Source organism: Cherax quadricarinatus, chromosome 53 (genome assembly GCF_038502225.1).
Source record: "Cherax quadricarinatus isolate ZL_2023a chromosome 53, ASM3850222v1, whole genome shotgun sequence".
Lineage (NCBI taxonomy): Eukaryota > Metazoa > Arthropoda > Malacostraca > Decapoda > Parastacidae > Cherax > Cherax quadricarinatus.
Window position 1 is genome coordinate 21,564,961 of NC_091344.1, and position 24,896 is coordinate 21,589,856.

General features: G+C 45.5%; 1 protein-coding gene across 5 annotated transcripts in view; it reads left to right on the forward strand.

The window, feature by feature from the left end:
* The first annotated feature begins 2,613 nt into the window (after window positions 1-2,613).
* Git (ARF GTPase-activating protein GIT1) overlaps window positions 2,614-24,896 on the forward strand; it is a 105,108-nt gene continuing 82,825 nt past the window's right edge. For 4 of the 5 annotated variants that reach the window (XM_070096442.1, XM_070096445.1, XM_070096443.1 and 1 more), the window contains exons 1-4: window positions 2,614-2,816; window positions 6,334-6,467; window positions 6,769-6,881; window positions 9,055-9,244. In XM_070096442.1, coding sequence (XP_069952543.1) covers window positions 2,741-2,816; window positions 6,334-6,467; window positions 6,769-6,881; window positions 9,055-9,244 — 513 coding nt within the window. In that variant the 5' untranslated portion in view covers window positions 2,614-2,740. Of the gene's footprint in view, window positions 2,817-6,333; window positions 6,468-6,768; window positions 6,882-9,054; window positions 9,245-24,896 lie in introns of those variants that run through there. The other variant, XM_070096447.1, reaches the window with a different exon arrangement.

The window sequence follows — 24,896 nt, forward strand, 5'->3', positions numbered from 1 at the left end:
TTCTATTAAAATGTAAGTACGTGAACAATGCATAAATATATCATTACTTGCAGTGTCAGTCAGAGAGATGGAGAACATGTACATAATATTTGTTACAATTAATCGGTCAAAGATGCTGCAAGATTACAAATGTTAAGTAACGGGGCAGAGATGCAACTAATGTGACATTTTATTGTCGCTCTCCATGAGCTTTGTCAAGCTGTTACAAACAATACAGGGACACAGAGGTGAAAGAGTAGGCCTACTGACCCATGTGGTAGGTAGTAGTAGTAGTATGAGAGGAGATAACTATGTTGCTGTCGGCAATTCACTATTATTACTAAGATTACAAATAACTACCTGGAGGGGGTTTCGGGGGTCAGTTCCCCCACGGCCTAGTCCGTAACCAAGCCTCGTGGTTGATCAGGACCTGATCAACCAGGCTGTTAGTGCTTGCCGTACGTAACCCGATATACGAGCCACAGCCCATCTCGTCAGGTACTGACTGTAGGTGCCTGTCCTGCACCTTCTTGAAGACAGCCAATAAGGAAGCTTCGTCTCACATGATGCTGTACTTGACTCCTGTATTTTTAAGACATAAGGCCTAATAATAGTTTTTTCATTCGATTCAGTTTAAAGGAGGAAACTTCACCCAGAAGCTGGACAAAACTAGAAGATTTTTTTCAGTGAATTGTTGCAGAAAGTTGCAAACGAGTTCCCTCACAACATGTAAAATGATGAAAATCGTATTGGCTTAGAATTTAAATTCAAAATGGTATACAACATCATACTAGTGGCTTTCTTTTGTGCCTATCAATGTTTTATTACATGTAAACGACATTATATTTTACTGCATTAAGAAATAAAGGCTTGTATTTGTATATTATAGTTGGTGAAGATCCGTCACAGAAGGTACTTGTGTTTTTTTTTAAGTTCCATCTAATCAGATGTTCGGGGAAGGTTGCAGGTCCTAGCTCGACCTGAATTCCCATTCCATGGATCGAACCTGAGTGCTTTTCATTCCCCATGGGGCTGTATACTCGTACGGGCTTAGGATCCCAATGGAAATAAGCAAGGATCCCAGTGGAAATAAGCAAGGATCCCAATGGAAATAAGCAAGGATCCCAATGGAAATAAGCAAGGATCCCAATGAAAAAATGGAAGGGCCTCAATTGACATAAATCACTTAGTGTAACTTTTTTGCGGGTGTTATCCTAGGTAATTTACACTATATATGATAAATGTACATGTGTACCTGTGCCTAAATAAACTTACTTATTAAGGGCTCCCCTCCCACCCCCCATAAGTACCACTGAAGAACTTGAAGTCAGTCATGACCTCAAGTGATATGCGTACTATGTACTTTGTATTAGTAATTTACTCATCATATAATGTCTCCTATTTTTTTTAAATGCATATTTAGATAGGGTTCACGTCAGTACAAACTAGGAGGATCCATAACCTCGGAGAAAGACCTGCCTTTTATGGTCCAGTTGGCCTGTAAGTGAGTAAGCTTATTTAAGTGCAGGTACACATAACTGTAAGGAAGCAAGTAAATTTATTTAGGTACAGGTACACATACATAATTACCCAAATTATCATACAATGGAAATAAGTCACTCTGACTTTTTTGGGTTATCCTAGGTTCTCTACACATATGCTGCTATGTATGATAATTCTATGTAACTGTATTTGTGTATACCTGAATAAATTTACTTACTTACTTACTTACTTACTTACATGAGTAACATATGTGACCCGGTGGTCTGGTGGCTAAAGCTCCCGCTTCACACACGGAGGGCCCGGGTTCGATTCCCGGCGGGTGGAAACATTTGACACGTTTCCTTACACCTGTTGTCCTGTTCACCTAGCAGCAAATAGGTACCTGGGTGTTAGTCGACTGGTGTGGGTCGCATCCTGGGGGACAATATTAAGGACCCCAATGGAAATAAGTTAGACAGTCCTCGATGACGCACTGACTTTCTTGGGTTATCCTGGGTGGCTAACCCTCCGGGGTTAAAAATCCGAACGAAATCTTATCTTATGTGTACATTACCTAGGATAACCCAAAAACCGTCAGTGATTTATTTCCATTGGCGTCTTGGGAACAAAATTTGGATTTCTCCCTGAAGTCGTTTCAGTATTCCACTTTCCTCTACCATCCCACATTATTGTAATTTCACTAATAGGTGTATTTTATTGTGTAATACAGTGTTTATTTAGTTCTACAATATATGTGACAAAGAAAACGAAACCTGGGCAGGTGAGTGTGAGAGAAAACAAAGTTTTCACCTCTTGAGTGTTTTCTCCCAAAATCTGTTTTGTATATTTATACCACGACGTTGCGTTATCTAATATATGTATCTTAAACATCATGAGAGGTGAAAATTATGCCAAAATGAAGAGGATATTGTTTAAATATAATAGAGACTTAATAAGGGCTCGGCACTATCCCTACCCTAGTTCCAGTATTATTTTAATTAAAGCTTTAACGACTTTCCCTTTCCTTTCGAAATATTTTACAAAACACAGTACTCAAAAGTATTAATGCCGTTTTGCGTAATAGCATTTAATAGTGCAGATATATGTGGATAATATATATTTATTACACTTTAGAAGAGCGTTGGGGTACTTGCAAGAGCGTGAATGAAAACAGAACTTGAGAGTGACTCGAGAAAAAGATTTATTTTGTGGCCAGACTTGAGTAGGGCAGCTTGTGGGTATGGTGGGCATGGGCGTGTAGGATGCGGCGGTGTGCAGGATGTCTCGTGTAGGGGGAGGGGCCAGGAGCAAGCCCAGGAGCTCTCAGGATGTGTGTGCAGACTGTGGGGCGCCAGGTAAGATACCTCACACCCCCTCCCTACCATCCTACCTACCTACCTCTGATGATATATATATATGTATATATATACCCCTTAAGGGAAGTGCCTCCACCCCGTTCAGGGGCTCTTGATCCCAGGAATTGGATGTATCTCTCTTGGATTATAACTTCCATTTTTTAACATGTACGACCCAATCAAAATTTTGTTTCCGGGGGGGGGGTTATAATCCACTATTATATATGTTTCCCAGACATTATAATTTATTTTTATTAACACATCGGCCGTTTCTCACCTTGTTATTATAATCCACTAATATATATGTATGTTTTCCAGTGATTATAATCTACTGTAATTATGTATGTTTGGATGGATGGTCTTGCCGAAATAAAATGTTAGACGATTCTTATTTAACAATACTTAATTATCAGAGTCATTAAGTAAATCTGCTTTGCTGTTAGTTTTTTAAATGACAGCTGTATCACACTTAACAGCCATAGAAACAGTCAGGTTTGTTATCATTCGATTCTGTGATATCTATAGTGAATCTTGGACGGCTATTAGACATTGAGATAGGATTTTGTTTGGATTTTTAACCCTGGGGGGTTAGCCACCCAGGATAACCCAAAAAATTCGGTGTGTTATCAAGGGACTGTCTGTCTTATTTCTATTGTGGTTCTCAGTTTTGTTCCCCAGATGTGACCCATACCAGTTGACTAACACCATGTACCTACTTGCTAGGTAAACAGGACAGCAGGTGTAAGGAAACACACCCAGTGTTTCCAGCCTTGCCATGGACACCCGGTGTGTGAAGCGAGAACATTGCCTACCAGGCCATGGGACCTATTGTGCATTTAGTGTTTTTGTCTAGTTTAGTAGGCAAGCTAATAACAACCATATCATTATTTGCATACACACATAACCTGCATATGTGAAAACGAAACTTGTGATGTTTCGGTTCGACTTTTGGACCATTAACAAGTATATGACTAAATAATGGTGCATGTCGGACCATTCCTCATTCCTGAGTGTGGTATATTGCTAGTTTAGCGAACTTGCAGATGTCAGTGGAAATGTAGGACTGGTAAATCATACTACAGTACAGTACAGCCTTTCCTCACTTAGCTATGTACTTGTTTACCAATGCCTCGGACTTTCAACGGTCTCTCTAACCAGTATTTATACCTAAATAATGTATATTACAGCTTTTTTTCTCTTTTGTTTATTTCAATATACAGTACACTACTGTATAAACATTTAAAAACACATATACCAGAAATGTTATAAATGGTGCAAAGGTGATGTTAAAACAATAACAAAGATGGTTGACACAAACCCATATTATTATACTATGTTCCTCACGTAGCGACGGATTCGTTTAACGATGTGGTCTTAGAAATGGAACTCCGTCATTAAGTGAGGAGAGGCTGTACTGTGTTTGGCTTTGAGATGATGTTGGTTTAATCTTCATTATATATGTACTTAGTGCAAATATTGTAAAAATTTAAAATACAGTGGACCCTCGACCAACAATATTAATCCGTTCCTGAGAGCTCATTGTTAATCGAAATTGTTAGTAGAGTTAATTTTTCCCATAAGAAATAATGGAAATCAAATTAATCTGTTCCTAACACCCCAAAGTATTGAAAAAAAAAAATTACCACATGAAATATTAATTTTAATAAACACAAACTGAAGAAGATATGTACTGTTACATGACACTTACCTTTATTGGAGATCTGGTGATGATTGATGGGATGGGAGGAGGGGAGAGTGTGGATGGAGTTAGTGTTTAGAAGGGGAATCCCCTTCCATTAGGACTTGAGGTGTCAAGTCCTTGAGGACATTGTTTTTCCTGAACACACTGGGAGTTTCAGAGTGATACACCAGTAAAGGCTTCACTTTGCAATCACCACTAGCATTAGCACACATCAACAGAGTAAGCCTGTCTTTCATAGGCTTATGTCCTGGGAGTGTCGTTTCCTCCTGAGTAATGTAGGTCCTGCTTGGCATTTTCTTCCAAAACAGGCCTGTTTCGTCACAATTAAACGCTTGTTCAGGTTTCAATTCTTCACTGTCTATGTACTCCTTGAATTCCTGCACATATTTTTCAGCTGCTTTTTGGTCCAAACTGGCAGCCTCACCATGCCTTATCACACTATGTATGCCACTATGATTCTTAAATCTCTCAAACCTACCTTTGCTGGCCTTAAATTCACTTGCATCACCACTAGTTGCAGGCATTTTTATAATTAAATCGTCATGCAACTTCCTAGCCTTTTCACATATGGTCGCTTGAGAGATGCTATCCCCTGCTATCTGTTTTTCATTTATCCACGCCAATAACAGTCTCTCAACATCTTCTATCACTTGCGATCTCAGTTTCGAAAACATAGTTGCACCTTTGGCAAGAACAGCTTCCTTGATTGCCGTTTTCTTGGCCACAATAGCAGCAATGGTTGATTGGGGTTTTCTGTACAACCTGGCCAGCTTGGAGACACTCACTCCACTTTCATACTTAGCAATGATCTATTTCTTCATATCCATAGTAATTCTCACCCTTTTTTGCTGTAGGGTTGGCACTAGAAGCTTTCTCGGGGCCCATGGTGACTTATTTTGCAGGTGCAATCACTAAAGACGCTGTGATAATATGAAATGTTCCGATTGTATGTTTGGATGGGACCGCGGTGGCTTGCTGGCTGGCTTGTAAACACTGGCCACAAGTGGACGCATCTCGAATGGAGCGAATCGCGTTGGCCGAGTTTTTTAGCGCTAGTCAAGGCAAAATTTTTGCGTTAAAATGTATCGCTAGTCGGATTTAACGTTATACGATGCCATCGTTGGTCGAGGGTCCACTGTAGTACTATAGTCTTAAAATCATATTTATATTTAACCCAATTAAAGCTTTGATAAAAGCAAAAAAGACCCAATGGACAATGCTTTGCTTGAAGTCCAAGCTTTTTCAGCAATGTTATAATTTTTCTGTAGTGTCCTTATATTAGCTTGTTGGTTTTACAGTCTTTTCTCTCATTGAGCGGCTGTTACTGCAGTCTCATTTACTTGATCATATATGCATCTTTAGGATTAGGATTAGAATTTTGAACACACTTCCTCTGTAGGAAGAGCATCATAACTAATTCTACAATTTCCCAAATTGAATCAAGACTTGTACTTGACAGCAACAAGACAAAATATATTTATTGCATACATAAGGGGGATTACCAATAGACCCCTGGCTGTCTTCTAGAAGGTGCTGGACAGGCACATAAAGTCAGTACCTGACCAGCCAAGCTGTGATTTGTACGTCAGTTTACATGCGGCCAGCAGTAACAGCCTGGTTGATCAGGCCCAGATTCACTGCGAGGCCTGGTCACAGACTGGGCCGTGGGGCGTTGACCCCCGAAACCCCCTCCAAGTATAATCCAGGTTTTACTTTATAAAGTTACAACAGTAGGTAAAAACATGACAAAAATACGCCATTAGTAATGTTTTATTTTTTTGTCTGTATTTAACAGGTTTTCTTTTTTTTCCCTAGAGCCGGGCTGGGCATCTATAAACCGAGGTATACTAATCTGTGATGAGTGCTGCAGTGTGCACAGGTCTCTTGGAAGACACATATCTCAAGTCAAGTCACTCAAAAAAGGAACATGGAATCCTACGCAACATGCTGTAGGTTTATGAAATACGTTTTTGTGTAGTGCAGTGTTGTTGTAAAAATGTTAGTGTGAATTCTTTGTAATGTATATATACTGTGTTCAGATGCAAGTGACTGGGAGACACTCATATGCAGCATTTAAGTATTAGGTCATGTTGATTAATTGTAGGTACAATTCTTTCATTCATGCCCTTTTAATATAATGAAATATAATATGTTATATAAGAATTTTCCTTTGGAGAATGAGTTTTCCACTCTGCAGAATATGCACATGTATTCTACTATACAGTATTGTACAGTACAGATATGTTACAGATGGTGCACAATTTATATAGCAGTGGTGCCAACAACATATGGGAACATACACTGCTTGACCCTAGTGTAGCCAAGACAGGAAGACGTAAGCCTCACCACAAGGATCCTGTTCAGTATGTGTAGCAATTTTATTATTTACCATATACAGAAGTTTGAGCTTTCCACAATCTCTCTGTTGTTGCACTGTAAATATTATCCTTCGAATATTTTTCCACTGATATTATGAACATTGTATTGGATTTAACTCTCCAGAAAAGTTTTCTTAATTTCTTGTAACTCCATTTTAGCTTTAAAATTACTGTAATGTGTAATGACTTACATCTTCTACTGGATTTAATACAGATACTCTGTAAAGAAATGATGTACTGTAGATGTTATGAATGAAGGTAAACTTGATGCTCTAACACAATGAAACAAAACTAAAAGGGTTAGGAAAGTTTTAATGAGAAGTTCTTATGTTGGATGTATCTGCAAGTGAATGTAATGAAGATGGACATGCTGATACTGTGGTAGGAATGGCAGTACTGTTTATGAAACTGTCAAAAGAAAAGGGGTGTTAATGTGTGTGAGAATTATAGTGATGAGACTTGGATCCTAAATGAATATCTGAACTTAGCTTACTGTAATTTACTTAACCACCATAACTGCCTGTCTCTGTCCCTTAAACTAGTAGTGCCTGGCACATTCAGGATTGTGTGCACTGACTAGCGGGTGCTTCACTAGGCATTCATACTGTTCTTGGCATAATCTGCTTATGGCATTCTGAATGTTTTGTGTAATACTGCAAATTTTTTTTTTTTTAGGGGTAACTGTCCCTGAGCCAGTGATATGTTATTTTAGTGATTTATTCTACATAATGTTGTGGATAGTTAGGAAGTGTTTTCTTCTGCAGTTGTACACTGCCTGGCTAAGTGTCAGTTTGAGTGTACTGACTGCTATGGATTTAGCTATTATACATTACAGTGGTTAATGTTCAGGCAGGAGAGATACGTGATTATATAAGCCTGGAAAATCCTAGAGGGACTAGTACCGAACTTGCACACGAAAAATCACTCTCAACGAAAGCAAAAGACTCGGCAGACGATGCAATGTCCCCCCAATGAAAAGCAGGAGTGTCACTTGCACGTTAAGAGACAATACAGTAAGTGTCAGGGGCCCGAGACTGTTCAACTGCCTCCCAGCATACATAAGGGGGATGCAAAATACCCCCAATTAAAAGTAGGAGTGCCATTGGTACACTAAGAGAAAACACCATAAGTGTCCGGGGCCTAAGACTGTTCAACAGCCTCCCATCAAGCATTAGGGGAATTACCAATAAACCCCTAGCTGCCTTCAAGAGAGAGCTGGACAGATACCTAAAGTCAGTGCCAGATCAGCCGGGCTGTGGCTCGTACGTTGGACTGTGTGCGGCCAGCAGTAACAGCCTGGTTGATCAGGCCCTGATCCACCGGGAGGCCTGGTCATGGACCGGGCTGCGGGGGCGTTGATCCCTGGAATAACCTCCAGGTAACCCCTGGCTATCTCCAAGCAGGCACTGGACAAGCACCTAAAGTCGGTACCTGATCAGCCGGGCTGTGGCTTGTACGTTGGATTGCGTGCAGCCAGCAGTAACAGCCTGGTTGATCAGGCTCTGATCCACCAGGAGGCCTGGTCACAGATCGGGCTGTGGGGGCGTTGACCCCAGGAACTCTCTCCAGGGAAACTCCAGGTCACTGCCTCAAGGCAGGTTGGTAGTGAGCTTGCCGTACACACATTTCCGTGTTCACAAGAAAGTTTCTACACGGATAATAGATCGTACTTAAACAGTGAATAAGGTTCTTTAGTGACAATGATTCTTTTGACAATACACTTGACAATACACTTTAAATTTGTTAGTTAATTTGTAACTGGGAGAACAGAAACGTGAATATTTTCTTGGTCAGCTTTTATAGAAAAAAATAATTTTTTTGCATACTGTCTTATTTCTACCTGCACTCTGAAGGAGGGGTGTTAATGTTGCAGTTTAAAAACTGTAGTGTAAAGCACCCTTCTGGCAAGACAGTGATGGAGTGAATGATGGTGAAAGTTTCTTTTTCGGGCCACCCTGCCTTGGTGGGAATCGGCCAGTGTGATAATAAATAAAAAAAAATATATTATTTTTTGTCAGTATATGACAGCTAAGAAACAGTCTTATTTTCAGCTTGTGTGCATGCATCATGTACATAATAAATATTTTTTTTACCATACTTAATATGTATTAAGTACATTACTGTATCTTGCATGTCTTTTAATTCTCATTTCTTGCAGCCCAACCAAAGCTGACTTCATCAGAGCCAAACATCAGATGTTATCGTTTGTTTACCGACCTTTACGGGATGATCCAAGTGGGAATGATGGGGATTTAAGTCGGCAGCTACATTCCAGTGTTCGAACTGCCAACCTAGAAACCTCTTTACGGTTGTTATCTCAAGGGGCTGATCCTAATTATTATCATAAGGTAAGGCACTTAGAATCTTGTGTAATTAGCTACTTACTTGTGATTAGTCTATCCATTTGAGTTTCGGGGGTTGAGCTGTAGTTCTTGCTCATGCATCTTGACTTTCAAAAGAGTAAAATTAAGTACCATTGCCTTACCCAAAAACTTCTTGGAGTTTGCTGTCACTTTGTTATTGTTCAGATCAGGTGCCACATAGTTCATCTTTCTGGACTGGTTTGGATCCATGTTATTTAAAATATTTAACTAAACTGCTGGTTAGGGTCTCCCTCCAGACTGACTGCTAGTTGGGCTCCCCCCTTCCCCAGACTGACACCATTCCCTGGGCAACCCCCAGACTGACACCGTTCCCTGGGCTCCCCCGCTCGACTGACATTGTGGCTTGGGTTCCCTCCCCAGACTGACATGATAGTTGGGCCGACCCAGATTCACTCCTGTTTGGGCGGTTCCCGATTCACTCCTGGTTGGGCCATCCCCGATTCACTCCTGGTTGGGCCGTCCCCAACTGCTGGTTGGGCTCTCCCCTTGGGCTGACTGCTGGTTGGGCTCTCCCCTTGGGCTGACTGCTGGTTGGGCTCTCCCCTTGAACTGACTGCTGGTTGGGCTCTCCCCTTGGACTGACTGCTGGTTGGGCTCTCCCCTTGGACTGACTGCTGGTTGGGCTCTCCCCTTGGACTGACTGCTGGTTGGGCTCTCCCCTTGGACTGACTGCTGGTTTGGCTCTCCCCATCGACTGACTGCTGGTTGGGCTCTTTCCCCAGACTGACTGCTGGTTGGGCTCTTTCCCCAGACTGACTGCTGGTTGGGCTCTTTCCCTGACTGACTGCTGGTTGGGCTCTTTCCCTGACTGACTGCTGGTTGGGCTCTTTCCCTGACTGACTGCTGGTTGGGCTCTTTCCCTGACTGACTGCTGGTTGGGCTCTTTCCCCGGACTGAATGCTGGTTGGGCTCTCCCCCCTGGACTGACTGCTGGTTGGGCTCTTTCCCTGACTGACTGCTGGTTGGGCTCTTTTCCCCAGACTGCTGGATGGGCTCTTTTCCCCAGACTGTTGGTTGGGCTCTTCCCCTAGACTGGCATCTGGCTGGGCTTCCCCCCCCCCCGAATGACAGTTCCCCGGGTCCCCCCGGACTGACACTGTTCCCTGGGCTCCCCCGCTGGACTGACATTGTGGCCTGGGCGCCCTCCCCAGACTGACATCATGGTTGGGCCGTTCCCAATTCACTCCTTGTTGGGTCGTTCCCGATTCACTCCTGGTTGGGCCATTCCCGATTCACTCCTGGTTGGGCCATTCCCGATTCACTCCTGGTTGGGCCATTCCCCATTCACTCCTGGTTGGGCCGTTCCCCATTCACTCCTGGTTGGGCCGTTCCCCATTCACTCCTGGTTGGGCCGTTCCCGATTCACTCCTGGTTGGGCCGTTCCCGATTCACTCCTGGTTGGGTCGTCCCGGATTCACTCCTGGTTGGGCCGTCCCGGATTGACTCGTGGTTTGGCCGTCCCGGATTGACTCGTGGTTTGGCCGTCCCGGATTGACTCGTGGTTTGGCCGTCCCGGATTGACTCGTGGTTTGGCCGTCCCGGATTGACTCGTGGTTTGGCCGTCCCGGATTGACTCGTGGTTTGGCCGTCCCGGATTGACTCGTGGTTTGGCCGTCCCGGATTGACTCGTGGTTTGGCCGTCCCGGATTGACTCGTGGTTTGGCCGTCCCGGATTGACTCGTGGTTTGGCCGTCCCGGATTGACTCGTGGTTTGGCCGTCCCGGATTGACTCGTGGTTTGGCCGTCCCGGATTGACTCGTGGTTTGGCCGTCCCGGATTGACTCGTGGTTTGGCCGTCCCGGATTGACTCGTGGTTTGGCCGTCCCGGATTGACTCGTGGTTTGGCCGTCCCGGATTGACTCGTGGTTTGGCCGTCCCGGATTGACTCGTGGTTTGGCCGTCCCGGATTGACTCGTGGTTGGGCCGTCCCGGATTGACTCGTGGTTGGGCCGTCCCGGATTGACTCGTGGTTGGGCTCCCCCTGGACCCTGCTGCTGGTCGGGCTCTTTCTCCGGACTGACTGCTGGTTGTGTCAGGGAAGAGTCACTCACTCTGCCAAGTTTGTTCATTCCTCCAGTAAGAAAACAGATCCCATGTGGTCTGGTGTGATCCGATTCCTGCTCCAGGAAGATCTTATTCTGACTGTGAAACCACCAGCACCCATTAGTGACTTTGTTATGAACCAAGAATTACTTTCTCGAACAGCCAAGTTGGGTACCCCAAGCAGAAGGGTATACCAATTAGTAATTCCATAGTCACTAGTGAATGTACCTCTACAGCTAGTTCACGATGCATCAGGTGTTGCACACACTGGTATGGATTGTTCTGTGAAACAAGCCAGAATGAAATACTTTTGGGCATGTATGGCAACTGACATCTGAGTCTGTCAAGAAATGTAGTGTCTGTATGCAACATAAAGGAAATATCAACGGTCCAAATTCTATCCAGGTGTATCCCACCACGAGTGAACCATGGGAAAGAGTTACTGTAGATCTGTTAACCAGTTTCCAATGTTCTCTCCAAGGCAACAAATGTGTGTGTTATGGTAGATCATTTCACCAGATATTGAGAGTTGGTGCCTATTGCAGATAAGACTGCCGAGACTGTAACCAAAGCGTTTAAAGAGCAACCCCCAAGTCCCTAATAACCAATAATGGAGGTGAATTCTGCAATGAGATTCTTGAAAATTTGTGTACCTTGTACAAGATCTCTGTCAGCCATTGTTCCCCATCATTCTGCGAGTAATGGTTTGGCGGAACAAACCGGTAAGAAAGTTCTTGATGACTGAAGAGTCACTGTTGACCCCAATAGTGAAACTTGGGATGAAGTCATACCTGATGTTCAGTGTGCTATAAATTCTGCTTACAATGCTTCGATAGGTGACACTCCACATTATACATAGTACGGTATAGACAAGTGTTTGTCTTAGGAGTTGTTATATTCCACACAGAAACCCACTTAAAACCCTGATGATTTCATAGCCACTCGTACCAGTCTAGCTCAGTGTTTTAAGGAGAGTCCGAGAAACGCTCCATAAGTCAACAGCAGAATTTACAAGAGTAACTAATAGCTGTGCTAAGCCGACCAAGGTTAAAGTGGTTTCAAGAATAATGCTGACTAACTTCAACAAAACATCTGCAATGCCTAAGCACAATCAAGTTTGTTGGTCCTTATCGAGTAGTTGAACATATCAGTGGCAATAAGTATAAAGTTAGAGAAATTAGTACGGGTCAGTATAGAGAATCACATTTAGATCATATGAAGTTAGTATGTGATGTTGACGATGATATTTCTACCCAGACTAATGTGACAGACAACGACAATCCTCCTGACTGTACCCTCTACCTCTAACACTCAGTCAGGTGATTAACCTGAATGTCATTAGTCCTTGCGTACACGACGATTAATGAGAAACCCCCAAGCATCTTCTGTAGATACTCATTCAGATCGATACTCATTCAGACGATAACCATTCTGCATATGTAAATCTTACCCTCACAGAGTTGGGTTTAAATGTACATAGCCTGTATAATTAGATGATCAAGTTGATTGAAGTTGTGAGCTGTGTGTTTTATTAGCTGATCAGTTTTCAAAAAAAAATTTTTTTGTGTTCACGTTCCCTCCAAATTCTGAGATTTAGCAGTAATGACCTGTGCGTGCCAGGTCTGCCTTTGCTGTTAAATACTTTCCTCTTTGTAAATAGTATATATTCTTCCTCAGAATTCGTAGAGTGTATGAATACAGATTGATTGATCAGTTCTATCTTTTACTTTACTGTGATTTGTTACAATAATTCGTAATGCATTATGATACCATCCATTACATTTACCAGCCATTACAGTAATATCCATCCCGTGATTAGTTCTACGTTACATATGTCTTTGCTATTGTATAGAATCAGCCCAGAGCCACCTGCCTGTTCAGCCTGTAGAGTATGGTATGTTGAGACGCCATACGTAACATGACTGAGCTGTCAATATAGGTACTGAATTCCCCCTATATATGCTTGTGTAGTATATTGTAGATTTTTTTTTTTTTCAACAAGTCAGCCATCTCCCACCGAGGCAGGGTGACCCAAAAAGAAAGAAAAAATCCCCAAAGAGAAAATAATTTAATCATCATTCAACACTTTCACCTCACTCACACATAATCACTGTTTTTGCAGAGGTGCCCAGAATACAACAGTTTAGAAGTATATACGTATAAAAATACACAATATATCCCTCCAAACTGCCAATATCCTTTAGAGTGCAGGCATTGTACTTCCCATTTCCAGGACTCAAGTCCAGTTATATAAAATAACCGGTTTCCCTGAATCCCTTAACTAAATATTACCTTGCTCACACTCCAACAGCTCGTCAGGTCCCAAATACCATTTGTCTCCATTCACTCCTATCTAACACGCTCACGCACGCTTGCTGGAAGTCCAAACCCCTTGCCCACAACACCTCCTTTACCCTCTTCCTCCAACCTTATCGAGGATGACCCCTACCCCGGCTTCCTTCCCCTACAGATTTATATGCTCTCCATGTCATTCTACTTTGATCCATTCTCTCTAAATGACCAAACCACCTCAACAACCCCTCTTCAGCCCTCTGACTAATACTTTTATTAACTCCACACCTTCTAATTTCTACACACCGAATTTTCTGCATAATATTTACACCACACATTGCCATTAGACAGGACATCTCCACTGCCTCCAACCGCCTCCTCGCCGCAGCATTTACAACCCAAGCTTCACACCCATATAAGAGTGTTGGTACTTCTATACTTTCATACATTCCCTTCTTTGCCTCCATAGATAACATTGTTTTGCCTCCACATATATCTCAATGCACCACTCACCTTTTTTTCTTCATCAATTCTATGATTTACCTCATCCTTCATAAATCCATCCACTGACACATCAACTCCCAAATATCTGAAAACATTCACTTCTTCCATACTCCTCCCCAATTTGATGTCCAATTTTTCTTTATCTAAATCATTTGATACCCTCATCACCTTACTCTTTTCTATGTTCAGTTTCAACTTTCTACCTTTACACGCACTCCCAAATTTGTCCACTAACCTTTGCAGTTTTTCTTTAGAATCTCCCATAAGCACAGTATCATCAGCAAAAAGTAACTGTGTCACTTCCCATTTTGTATTTAATTCCCCATAATTGAATCCCACCCCTCTCCCAAACACCCTAGCATTTACTTCTTTTACATCCCCATCTATAAATGCATTAAACAACCATGGTGACATTACACATCCCTGTCTAAGACCTACTTTTACCAGGAAGTAGTCTCCCTCTCTTCTACACACCCTAACCTGAGCCTCACTATCCTCATAAAAACTCTTTACAGCATTTAGTAACTTACCACCTGTTCCATAAACTTGCAACATCTGCCACATTGCTCTCCTATCCACTCAATCATATGCATTTTCTAAATCCATATATGAAACAAAAACTTCCCTACCTTTATCTAAATACTGTTCACATATATGCTTCAATGTAAACACTTGATCTACACATCCCCTACCCACTCTGAAGCCTCCTTGCTCATCCGCAATTCTACATTCTGTTGTACCTCTAATTCTTTCAATAATAACCCTACCATACACTTTTCCTGGTATACTTAGTAAACTTATTCCTCTATAATTTTTACACTTGTGTCCCCCTTCCCTTTATATAAAGGGACTATACACGCTCTCTGCCAATCCCTAGGTACCTTCCCCTCTTTCATACATTTATTAAACAAAAATACCAACCACTCCAACACTGTTGTCCCCCTGCTTTTAACATTTCTGTCATGATCCGGTCAGTTTCAGCTGCTTTACCCCCTTTCATTCTACATAATGCCTCACACACCTCCCCCACACTCGCATCCTGCTCTTCTTCACTCCTAAAAGATGGTATACCTCCCTGGCAAGTGCATGAATTTACTGCCTCCCTTTCTTCATCAACATATAAAAGTTCCTCAAAATATTCTCACCATCTACCCAATACCTCCATTTCCCCATCTACTAACTCCCCTACTCTGTTTTTAACTGACAAATCCATTCGTTCCCTAGGCTTTCTTAACTTGTTTAACTCACTCCAAATTTTTTTCTTATTTTCATGAAAATTTCTTGACGGTGCATCTCCCACTCTATCACCCGCTCTCCTTTTGCACTCTCAACACTTTCTTCACCTTTCTTTTACTCTCCATATACTCTATTCTTCTTATAACACTTCTGCATTGTAAATACCCTAATAAGCTACCTTTTTCTCTTGTATCACACCCTTTACTCCATCATTCCACCAATCACTCCTCTTTCCTCCTGCACCCACCCTCCTATAACCACAAACTTCTGCCCCACATTCTAATACTGCATTTTTAAAATGATTCCAACTGTTTTCAACCCCCCCCCCCCCCACTACTCATACTTGCACCAGCCCACCTTTCTGCCAATAGTTGCTTATATTTCACCCGAACTTCCTCATATATACATTTAGGCTCCCTGCTCAGCTAGGCCCTGCGGCTAGCATGTGTGACGTCACGTGGTGCCACATGTGAGCATCAGTCGCCCTGGCTCTCTCTGTTCCCGGATAAACCTACAGGCAAGAAGGCTAGGCTGGGCTTCCCCTCACGACTCTGCAAATATAAGTGTTTCCAGCCATACCCAAGTGTATTACTTCACCACCTTTTTCTCCTAGAACCCCCACATTACAGTTGGGCTCTTACCCCCTGGACTGACTGCTGGTTGAGCTCTCCCCCAGGACTGACTGCTGGTTGGGCTATCCCCCTAGACTGACTGCTGGTTGGGCCTCCCCCCCAGAATAACAGTTCCCTGGGCGTCCCCCTGGACTGACACCGTTTCCTGGGTTTTCTCCCAGACTGACACCATTCCTTGGGCGCCTTTCCCCTGGACTTAACCCTTTCAGGGTCCACAGACCCTCTCCGAGATACTCTTATGACTTCGTTTATTTGTGAAAAGGCTAGGCAGTTGCATGAAGATTTGGTAAAGAAATTGCCTGCAAATAGTGGTGAAGTGAGTGAATTTAAGGCCAGCAAAGGCTGGTTTTGAGAGATTTAAGAACCGTACTGGCATACAGTGTGGTAAGGCATGGTGAGGCTGCCAGTTCGGACCACAAGGCAGCTAAAAAATATGTGCATGAATTCCAGGAGTACATAAACAGTGAAGGGCTGAAACCTGAACAAGTGTTCAATTATGACGAAACAGGCCTCTTTTGGAAGAAAATGCCAAAGAGGACCTTCATTACACAAGAGGAAAAGGCAATGCCAGGACATAAGCCTATGAAAGACAGGCTGACGCTAATGTTCTGCGCTAATGCTAGTGGGGATTTCAAAGTGAAGCCATTACTAGTGTACCATTCTGAAAATCCCAGAGTGTTCAGGAAAAACAATGTTATGAAGAGTAAATTGTGTGTGTTTTGGAAATCTAATAGTAGGCATGGGTCACGAGGGAAATTTTCATCGAGTGGTTCAATAAAGTGTTTGGCCCTAGTGTGAAGAGTATCTCCTGGAAAAGAAATTGGATCTCAAGTGCATGCTAGTAATGGACAATGCACCTGCTCATCCTCCAAACTTGGATGACCTAGTTCTTGCCCCCGAATACCACTCCTCTCCTCCAACCCATGGACCAGCAGGTTATTGCAAACTTTAAAAAACTCTACACAAAAACAATGTTTCACAGGTGCTTGACTGTGACCACAGACACTCACTTGACCCTAAGGGCATTTTGGAGAGAACACTTCAGCATCCTCCACTGCATAACCCTTATAGGTATGGCTTGAGAGGGAGTGACTACCAGGACTTTGAACTCTGCCTGGAGAAAATTGTGGCCAGATTGTGTCGACAAGAGGGATTTTGAAGGATTTGGGACTGACCCTAATGAGCCTATGTCTGTTGTAAAATTAATTGTGGCACTGGGGAGTTGCATGGGGTTGGATGTGAGTTTGGAGGATGTGGAAGAATTGGTGGAAGACCACAATGAAGAGCTCACCACTGAGGAGCTACAAGAGCTTCAGCAGGAAGAGCAACACATCGCAGCTCTGAATCTTGCTGCAGAGGAGGAGGAAGAGAGATGGAAGAAGGTGCCTTCTTCAGAAATTAAAGAGATTTTTAATATGTGGGGTAAGATGGAAAGCTTTATGGAGAAACATCACCCTAACAAGGTTGTTGCAAGCCAGGTTGGCAACATGTACAGTGACAAAGTCTTGGGCCATTTTAGGGAAGTGTTAAAGAGACGCCAAAAACAGAGCTCTCTCCACAGTTATTTTGTGAGACAGGACTCCAGTGACTCTCAAGGTGGTCCTAGTGGCATTAAGAAACAGAGAAGAGAAGCAACCCCAGAAAAGCAAATGGTACCTGAGGTGTTGATGGAAGGGGATTCCCCTTCCAAACTATAAACAATCCACTCTCTCTCCTCCTCCAGTCCCCCATACACTAAGAAGAATCTCCAATAAAGGTAAGTGTTATGCTGTTAATGTTTCATTCATCATTTCCCATTGTATTGTTTATGTACTACATGTATATTTCATGTTAAAAATTTTTTTGTTTTAATACTTCTGGGTGTCGGGAACGGATTAATTGTATTTACATTATTTCTCATGGGGAAAATTGATTCGTAAATCGTAAATTTTGTTTATAGTAACGGCTCCAGGAACGGATTAATTACGAACAACGAGGGACCACTGTACTAGTCGACAAAAAATTATAACTATTTCGCTAGAACTCCATTTTTTCTATCGAATGAGTACAAGAAATCACCCATTTACCAATTTCAACTATCCAATACAGTGGTCAGAATTTAGCAATTTTGCCAATCTCACACAAATGTCAAAAGATGCCAATTTCCGAATAGGGTCCAGAATAAACAAAGACATTCCTGGCACTAAAATAACATTTCCTCTGTTCATTAGTCACATCCCCACTCCTCTTACATTCTTTTGCTTTTCACTTTGAATTTTTATTCTCGCAAAAAAATAGAAGATTTACTGTTATGCAGACTACTGCATTAGTGTAGAAATGGTATAAATAATATCAGCACACTTGTGAAAGAATTTTAGGCTCGCAAGTTGACATGTATTGGACGCATAGCATGATTTGTTTACTTTTGAACTTTGTTAAAAACGAACATTTCTGCTACTTTGAGCTCAATTTCATGGTACTTTTCATTGTAAAACCAGTCAAAATCATCTCAAGTTCCGTAACATGTCTTCCATTCCATAAAATGAGACCAGGAAAACTAGAATACAACAATAAATACCATACGAAAATACAGTGCAAAGTCGCTGTTTTAATCCAGAAACACGGTCAGTTTTTTTTTCTCATTACGCACTATGCTGCAGGATTTTTTTATACTGCGCACACTGACCACATACTCATTCTTTCATATGTAGGCCTACCAGATTTCTCACTAGATTTGAGGGCGCTAGAATTTAGGCATACTAGTGATGAATGGTTTGAAAAACCGACAAGTTGAAGATTGAGACACTTATGCACTCAATGTACATTCTACAAGATTGATGGACTGAACACATCGACTCCAGGTTGAGGTACTGATTACCTCATACTCCTCCTCTCCTTACGCCTTCCTCTTTGTATTGGACTGATGAAGCCACTGTGTGGCGAAACGTTTCCTGAATAAAGATTCCCATATGCTGCATAAGTGTCTCAATCTTCAGGCATACTAGTACGTCATGGACACTGGTTCGTAGGCCGTACTAGTACGGCCGAAACCCTGAAAGGGTTAAACCGTTCCCTGGGCACCCCCCCCCCCCCAGACTGTCGCCAATTCCCTGGATGCCTCACCTGGACTGACACCGTTCCCCGGACATCCCCCTGGACTGACTGCTGGTTAGGGTCTCCCTCCAGACTGACTGCTAGTTGGGCTTCCCCCCACCCCTCCAGAATAACAGTTCCCTGGGTGTCCCCCAGTCTGAGACCGTTCTTTGGGCTCCCCCACAGGACTGACATTGTGGCTTGGGTTCCCTCCCCAGACTGACATCATGGTTGGGCCGTCCCCGATTCACTCCTGGTTGGGCCGTCCCCGATTCACTCCTGGTTGGGCCGTCCCCGATTCACTCCTGGTTGGGCCGTCCCCGATTCACTCCTGGTTGGGCCGTCCCCGATTCACTTCTGGTTGGGCCGTCCCAGACTTACTCCTGGTTGGGCCGTCCCAGACTTACTCCTGGTTGGGCCGTCCCAGACTGACTCCTGGTTGGGCCGTCCCAGACTTACTCCTGGTTGGGCCGTCCCAGACTTACTCCTGGTTGGGCCGTCCCAGACTTACTCCTGGTTGGGCCGTCCCAGACTTGCTCCTGGTTGGGCCGTCCCAGACTTACTCCTGGTTGGGCCGTCCCAGACTTACTCCTGGTTGGGCCGTCCCAGATTGACTCCTGGTTGGGCCGTCCCAGATTGACTCCTGGTTGGGCCGTCCCAGATTGACTCCTGGTTGGGCCGTCCCAGATTGACTCCTGGTTGGGCCGTCCCAGATTGACTCCTGGTTGGGCCGTCCCAGATTGACTCCTGGTTGGGCCGTCCCAGATTGACTCCTGGTTGGGCCGTCCCAGATTGACTCCTGGTTGGGCCGTCCCAGATTGACTCCTGGTTGGGCCGTCCCAGATTGACTCCTGGTTGGGCCGTCCCAGATTGACTCCTGGTTGGGCCGTCCCAGATTGACTCCTGGTTGGGCCGTCCCAGATTGACTCCTGGTTGGGCCGTCCCAGATTGACTCCTGGTTGGGCCGTCCCAGATTGACTCCTGGTTGGGCCGTCCCAGATTGACTCCTGGTTGGGCCGTCCCAGATTGACTCCTGGTTGGGCCGTCCCAGATTGACTCCTGGTTGGGCTCTCCCCCCGGACTGACTCCTGGTTGGGCTCTCCCCCCGGACTGACTCCTGGTTGGGCTCTCCCCCCGGACTGACTCCTGGTTGGGCTCTCCCCCCGGGCTGACTCCTGGTTGGGCCCTCCCCCCGGGCTGTCTCCTGGTTGGGCCCTCCCCCCGGGCTGACTCCTGGTTGGGCCCTCCCCCCGGGCTGACTCCTGGTTGGGCCCTCCCCCCGGGCTGACTCCTGGTTGGGCCCTCCCCCCGGGCTGACTCCTGGTTGGGCCCTCCCCCCGGGCTGACTCCTGGTTGGGCCCTCCCCCCGGGCTGACTCCTGGTTGGGCCCTCCCCCCGGGCTGACTCCTGGTTGGGCCCTCCCCCCGGGCTGACTCCTGGTTGGGCCCTCCCCCCGGGCTGACTCCTGGTTGGGCCCTCCCCCCGGGCTGACTCCTGGTTGGGCCCTCCCCCCGGACTGACTCCTGGTTGGGCCCTCCCCCCGGACTGACTCCTGGTTGGGCCCTCCCCCCGGACTGACTCCTGGTTGGGCCCTCCCCCCGGACTGACTCCTGGTTGGGCTCTCCCCCCGGACTGACTCCTGGTTGGGCTCTCCCCCCGGACTGACTCCTGGTTGGGCTCTCCCCCCGGACTGACTCCTGGTTGGGCTCTCCCCCCGGACTGACTCCTGGTTGGGCTCTCCCCCCGGACTGACTCCTGGTTGGGCTCTCCCCCCGGACTGACTCCTGGTTGGGCTCTCCCCCCGGACTGACTCCTGGTTGGGCTCTCCCCCCCGGACTGACTCCTGGTTGGGCTCTCCCCCCGGACTGACTCCTGGTTGGGCTCTCCCCCCGGACTGACTCCTGGTTGGGCTCTCCCCCCGGACTGACTCCTGGTTGGGCTCTCCCCCCGGACTGACTCCTGGTTGGGCTCTCCCCCCGGACTGACTCCTGGTTGGGCTCTCCCCCCGGACTGACTCCTGGTTGGGCTCTCCCCCCGGACTGACTCCTGGTTGGGCTCTCCCCCCGGACTGACTCCTGGTTGGGCTCTCCCCCCGGACTGACTCCTGGTTGGGCTCTCCCCCCGGACTGACTCCTGGTTGGGCTCTCCCCCCGGACTGACTCCTGGTTGGGCTCTCCCCCCGGACTGACTCCTGGTTGGGCTCTCCCCCCGGACTGACTCCTGGTTGGGCTCTCCCCCCGGACTGACTCCTGGTTGGGCTCTCCCCCCGGACTGACTCCTGGTTGGGCTCTCCCCCCGGACTGACTCCTGGTTGGGCTCTCCCCCCGGACTGACTCCTGGTTGGGCTCTCCCCCCGGACTGACTCCTGGTTGGGCTCTCCCCCCGGACTGACTCCTGGTTGGGCTCTCCCCCCGGACTGACTCCTGGTTGGGCTCTCCCCCCGGACTGACTCCTGGTTGGGCTCTCCCCCCGGACTGACTCCTGGTTGGGCTCTCCCCCCGGACTGACTCCTGGTTGGGCTCTCCCCCCGGACTGACTCCTGGTTGGGCTCTCCCCCCGGACTGACTCCTGGTTGGGCTCTCCCCCCGGACTGACTCCTGGTTGGGCTCTCCCCCCGGACTGACTCCTGGTTGGGCTCTCCCCCCGGACTGACTCCTGGTTGGGCCGTCCCAGATTGACTCCTGGTTGGGCTCTCCCCCTGGATTGACTCCTGGTTGGGCTCTCCCCCCGGATTGACTCCTGGTTGGGCTCTCCCCCCGGACTGACTCCTGGTTGGGCTCTCCCCCCGGACTGACTCCTGGTTGGGCTCCCTGCCATGCAGACTGACACTGTTCCTGGGCACCCCCATCCCCCAGACTGGCACCGTTCGCTGGCGCCTCCACCGGACTGACACATCGTTTGCTGGGTGCCCCCCCTTCCCAGCCTGACACTGTTCCCTGGCTCTCTCCCCCCCTCCTGGACTGACTCCGTTCCTTGGTCCTCCCTCATCCCCGGACTGACACCGTTCTTTGGTAGCCCCCGACTGACAGTGTTCCCTGGGTTCCCCCCGGATTGACACCGTTCCCTGATTATCCCCTGGACAGACACTGTTCCTTGGGCACCCCCAGACTGACATTGTGGCAACTAACATGCTGGGATCAAGGGGCTAGTAACCCTTTCTTCTGTATACATTAAAATTAAGAGAAACTTTTTTCTTTTTTGGCTACCCTGCCTTTGTAGGATACGGCTGGTTTGTTGAAACAAGAATATATACATATAAATATATATAATTATTTTTTTCATCAAACTGGTCATATTCCACCAAGGCAAGATGACTTAAAATGAAAAACAAAAGTTTTTCTTTTTAAATTTAGTAAATGTATGCAGGAGAAGGGGTTACGAGCCCCATGCTCCTGGCATTTAGCCGCCTCCCATGACACTTGGCTTATGGTGGAAGAATTCTGTTCTACTTCCATGTGGAAAATACATAGTATATATATATATATATATATCTTCTTTCAACAAACCGGCGGCCGTATCCCACCGAGGCAGGGTGGTCCAAAAAGAAAAACAAATGTTTTTCTTTTCAAACTTAGTAATTTATACAGGAGAAGGGGTTACTAGCCCCTTGCTCCCGGCATTTTAGTCGCCTCTTACAACATGCATAGCTTTTGGAGGAAGAATTCTGTTCCACTTCCCCATGGAGATAAGAGGAAATAAACGAGAACAAGAACTAGAAAGAAAATAGCAGAAAACCCAGAAGGGTGTGTATATACATATATGCTTGTACATGCATGTGTAGTGTGACCTAAGTGTAAGTAGAAGTAGCAAGACGTACCTGAAATCTTCCATGTTTCTTCTTTCAACACACGGGCCATATACCACTGAGGCAGGGTGGCGCAAAAGGAAAAATGAAAGTTTCTCCTTTTACATTTAGTAATATATACAGGAGAAGGGGTTACTAGCCTCTTGCTCCAGGCATTTTAGTTGTCTCTTACAACACGCATGGCTTACGGAGGAAGAATTCTATTACTTCCCCATGGAGATAAGAGGAAATAAGAACTAGAAAGAAAATAGAAGAAAACCCAGAGGGGTGTGTGTATATATATATGCTTGTACATGTATGTGTAGTGTGGCCTAAGTGTAAGTAGAAGTAGCAAGACATACCTGAAATCTTCCATGTTTATGAGACAGAAAAAAGGACACCCGCAATCCTACCATCATTTAAAACAATTACAGGCTTTTGTTTTACACTCACTTGGCAGGACAGTAGTACCTCCCTGAACGGTAGTATATATATATATCTTTATACACCTACCATCCGACTTACGGCCGAGTTCGGTTCCGAGAAACCGGTCGTAAGCCGAACTTTACTACTGAATATCAACAAAACATTTTTGTTTAATTTTGGTATTTCATGTTTTACTTTACTTCTTATGTTGTTAGTACTGTATTTTATACTGTAAGGTTTAGGATAAACATTGTGTACAACACAAATAGTTGTTTATTTCCCAGAAATTTGGCATAAAAAACACGGTCGTAAGTCGAGTGGTCGTAAGTCGAGCAGGTCGTAAGTCGGATGGTAGGTGTATTTATTTTTATCGACATTTGAAAGTCTGGTTAGTCAGACTTGAGTCCTGGAAGTGGGAAGTACAGTGCTTGCATATTTAACCCTTTCAGGGTCCATCCCGTAAATCTACGGCTTCACGTTGTGTCCAAACCGTAGATCTATGCCAAAATTCTAGCGCCGTCAAATTTAGCACAAAAACGCTCATAGGCCTACATGTGAGAGAACGGGTCTGCGTGGTGGGTGTGCGCTATAAACAAAAAATCTAGGCGCCCACATAGCATTGTGGGAACGCCGGCTCAGTTACCCTCGTTCACCATGCCTCGTCGCAAGGCAGCTCTCACTCCAAGGAAAATTGGGACTCTCCTGTTCCTATCTGATAGTTCTGACAGTGATGGAAGTGGAAATGAAGACGAATTCTTTGGCTTTGATCAGTTAGTGACCGAAAGGAATGACCAGGATATCGATAATAGTGCAGAAAACCCTGATGATCCTCGACCTTCTACCTCTGGTGTGGGCACTCGTCAGTCACGGTCAGTTGTACCTCAACGCAAGAGAAAACTATTATTTTTGCGTGGCCAGGCCTCTGACTTCAGTGATGATAGTGACGTGGATTGTCATCTTATTGCTCTTGACGATCATTCGAGTAGTGATAGTGAGGAATCATATTCACCAGTGAAGCGTCGGTATGTACGCCGCCGCATGCGCTCAGGTAGTGTACCCTATGCCGTGCCCAGGGGACGGAGTACATCCCTTGGCCCTACACCAGGTATAGATAGTGATAGTGAGGATGATGTGGCTACACTTGGCATGGATAGACCACAGGCATCAGTAGATGGTGGTAGTGGTGTTGGTAGTGCCACGGCCATGCGTGACTCGCCAGCCCAGGCTGGGACCCACGCTGCTGACTCCGCAGTTCAAGGACAAAGCGGAGCGTCAGCCACCAGCCCACCACAACCACAACTACCCGCACAACCAGCCTATGATGTCCAGTATCCACCAGCAAACCGTATCTGGGATTGGCAGCAAAATCCCAATTTTGTTCCCAAGCCCCACCACTTTGATGACTCTGAAAGTGGAATTCTACCAACTTGTCCCCTTGGAAACACTGCAAATGAACTGGAATTCTTTGAACTATTCTTTGACCAGCCATTGATGGAAACTATTGTTAGGGAAAGTAATAAATATTTTGAGTACACCATGGCAAATACGATCATATCACCACAGTCAAGACTACACCGGTGGAAAGAGACGACTGTTGCAGAAATGTATTTGCTTTTTGCAACAATGC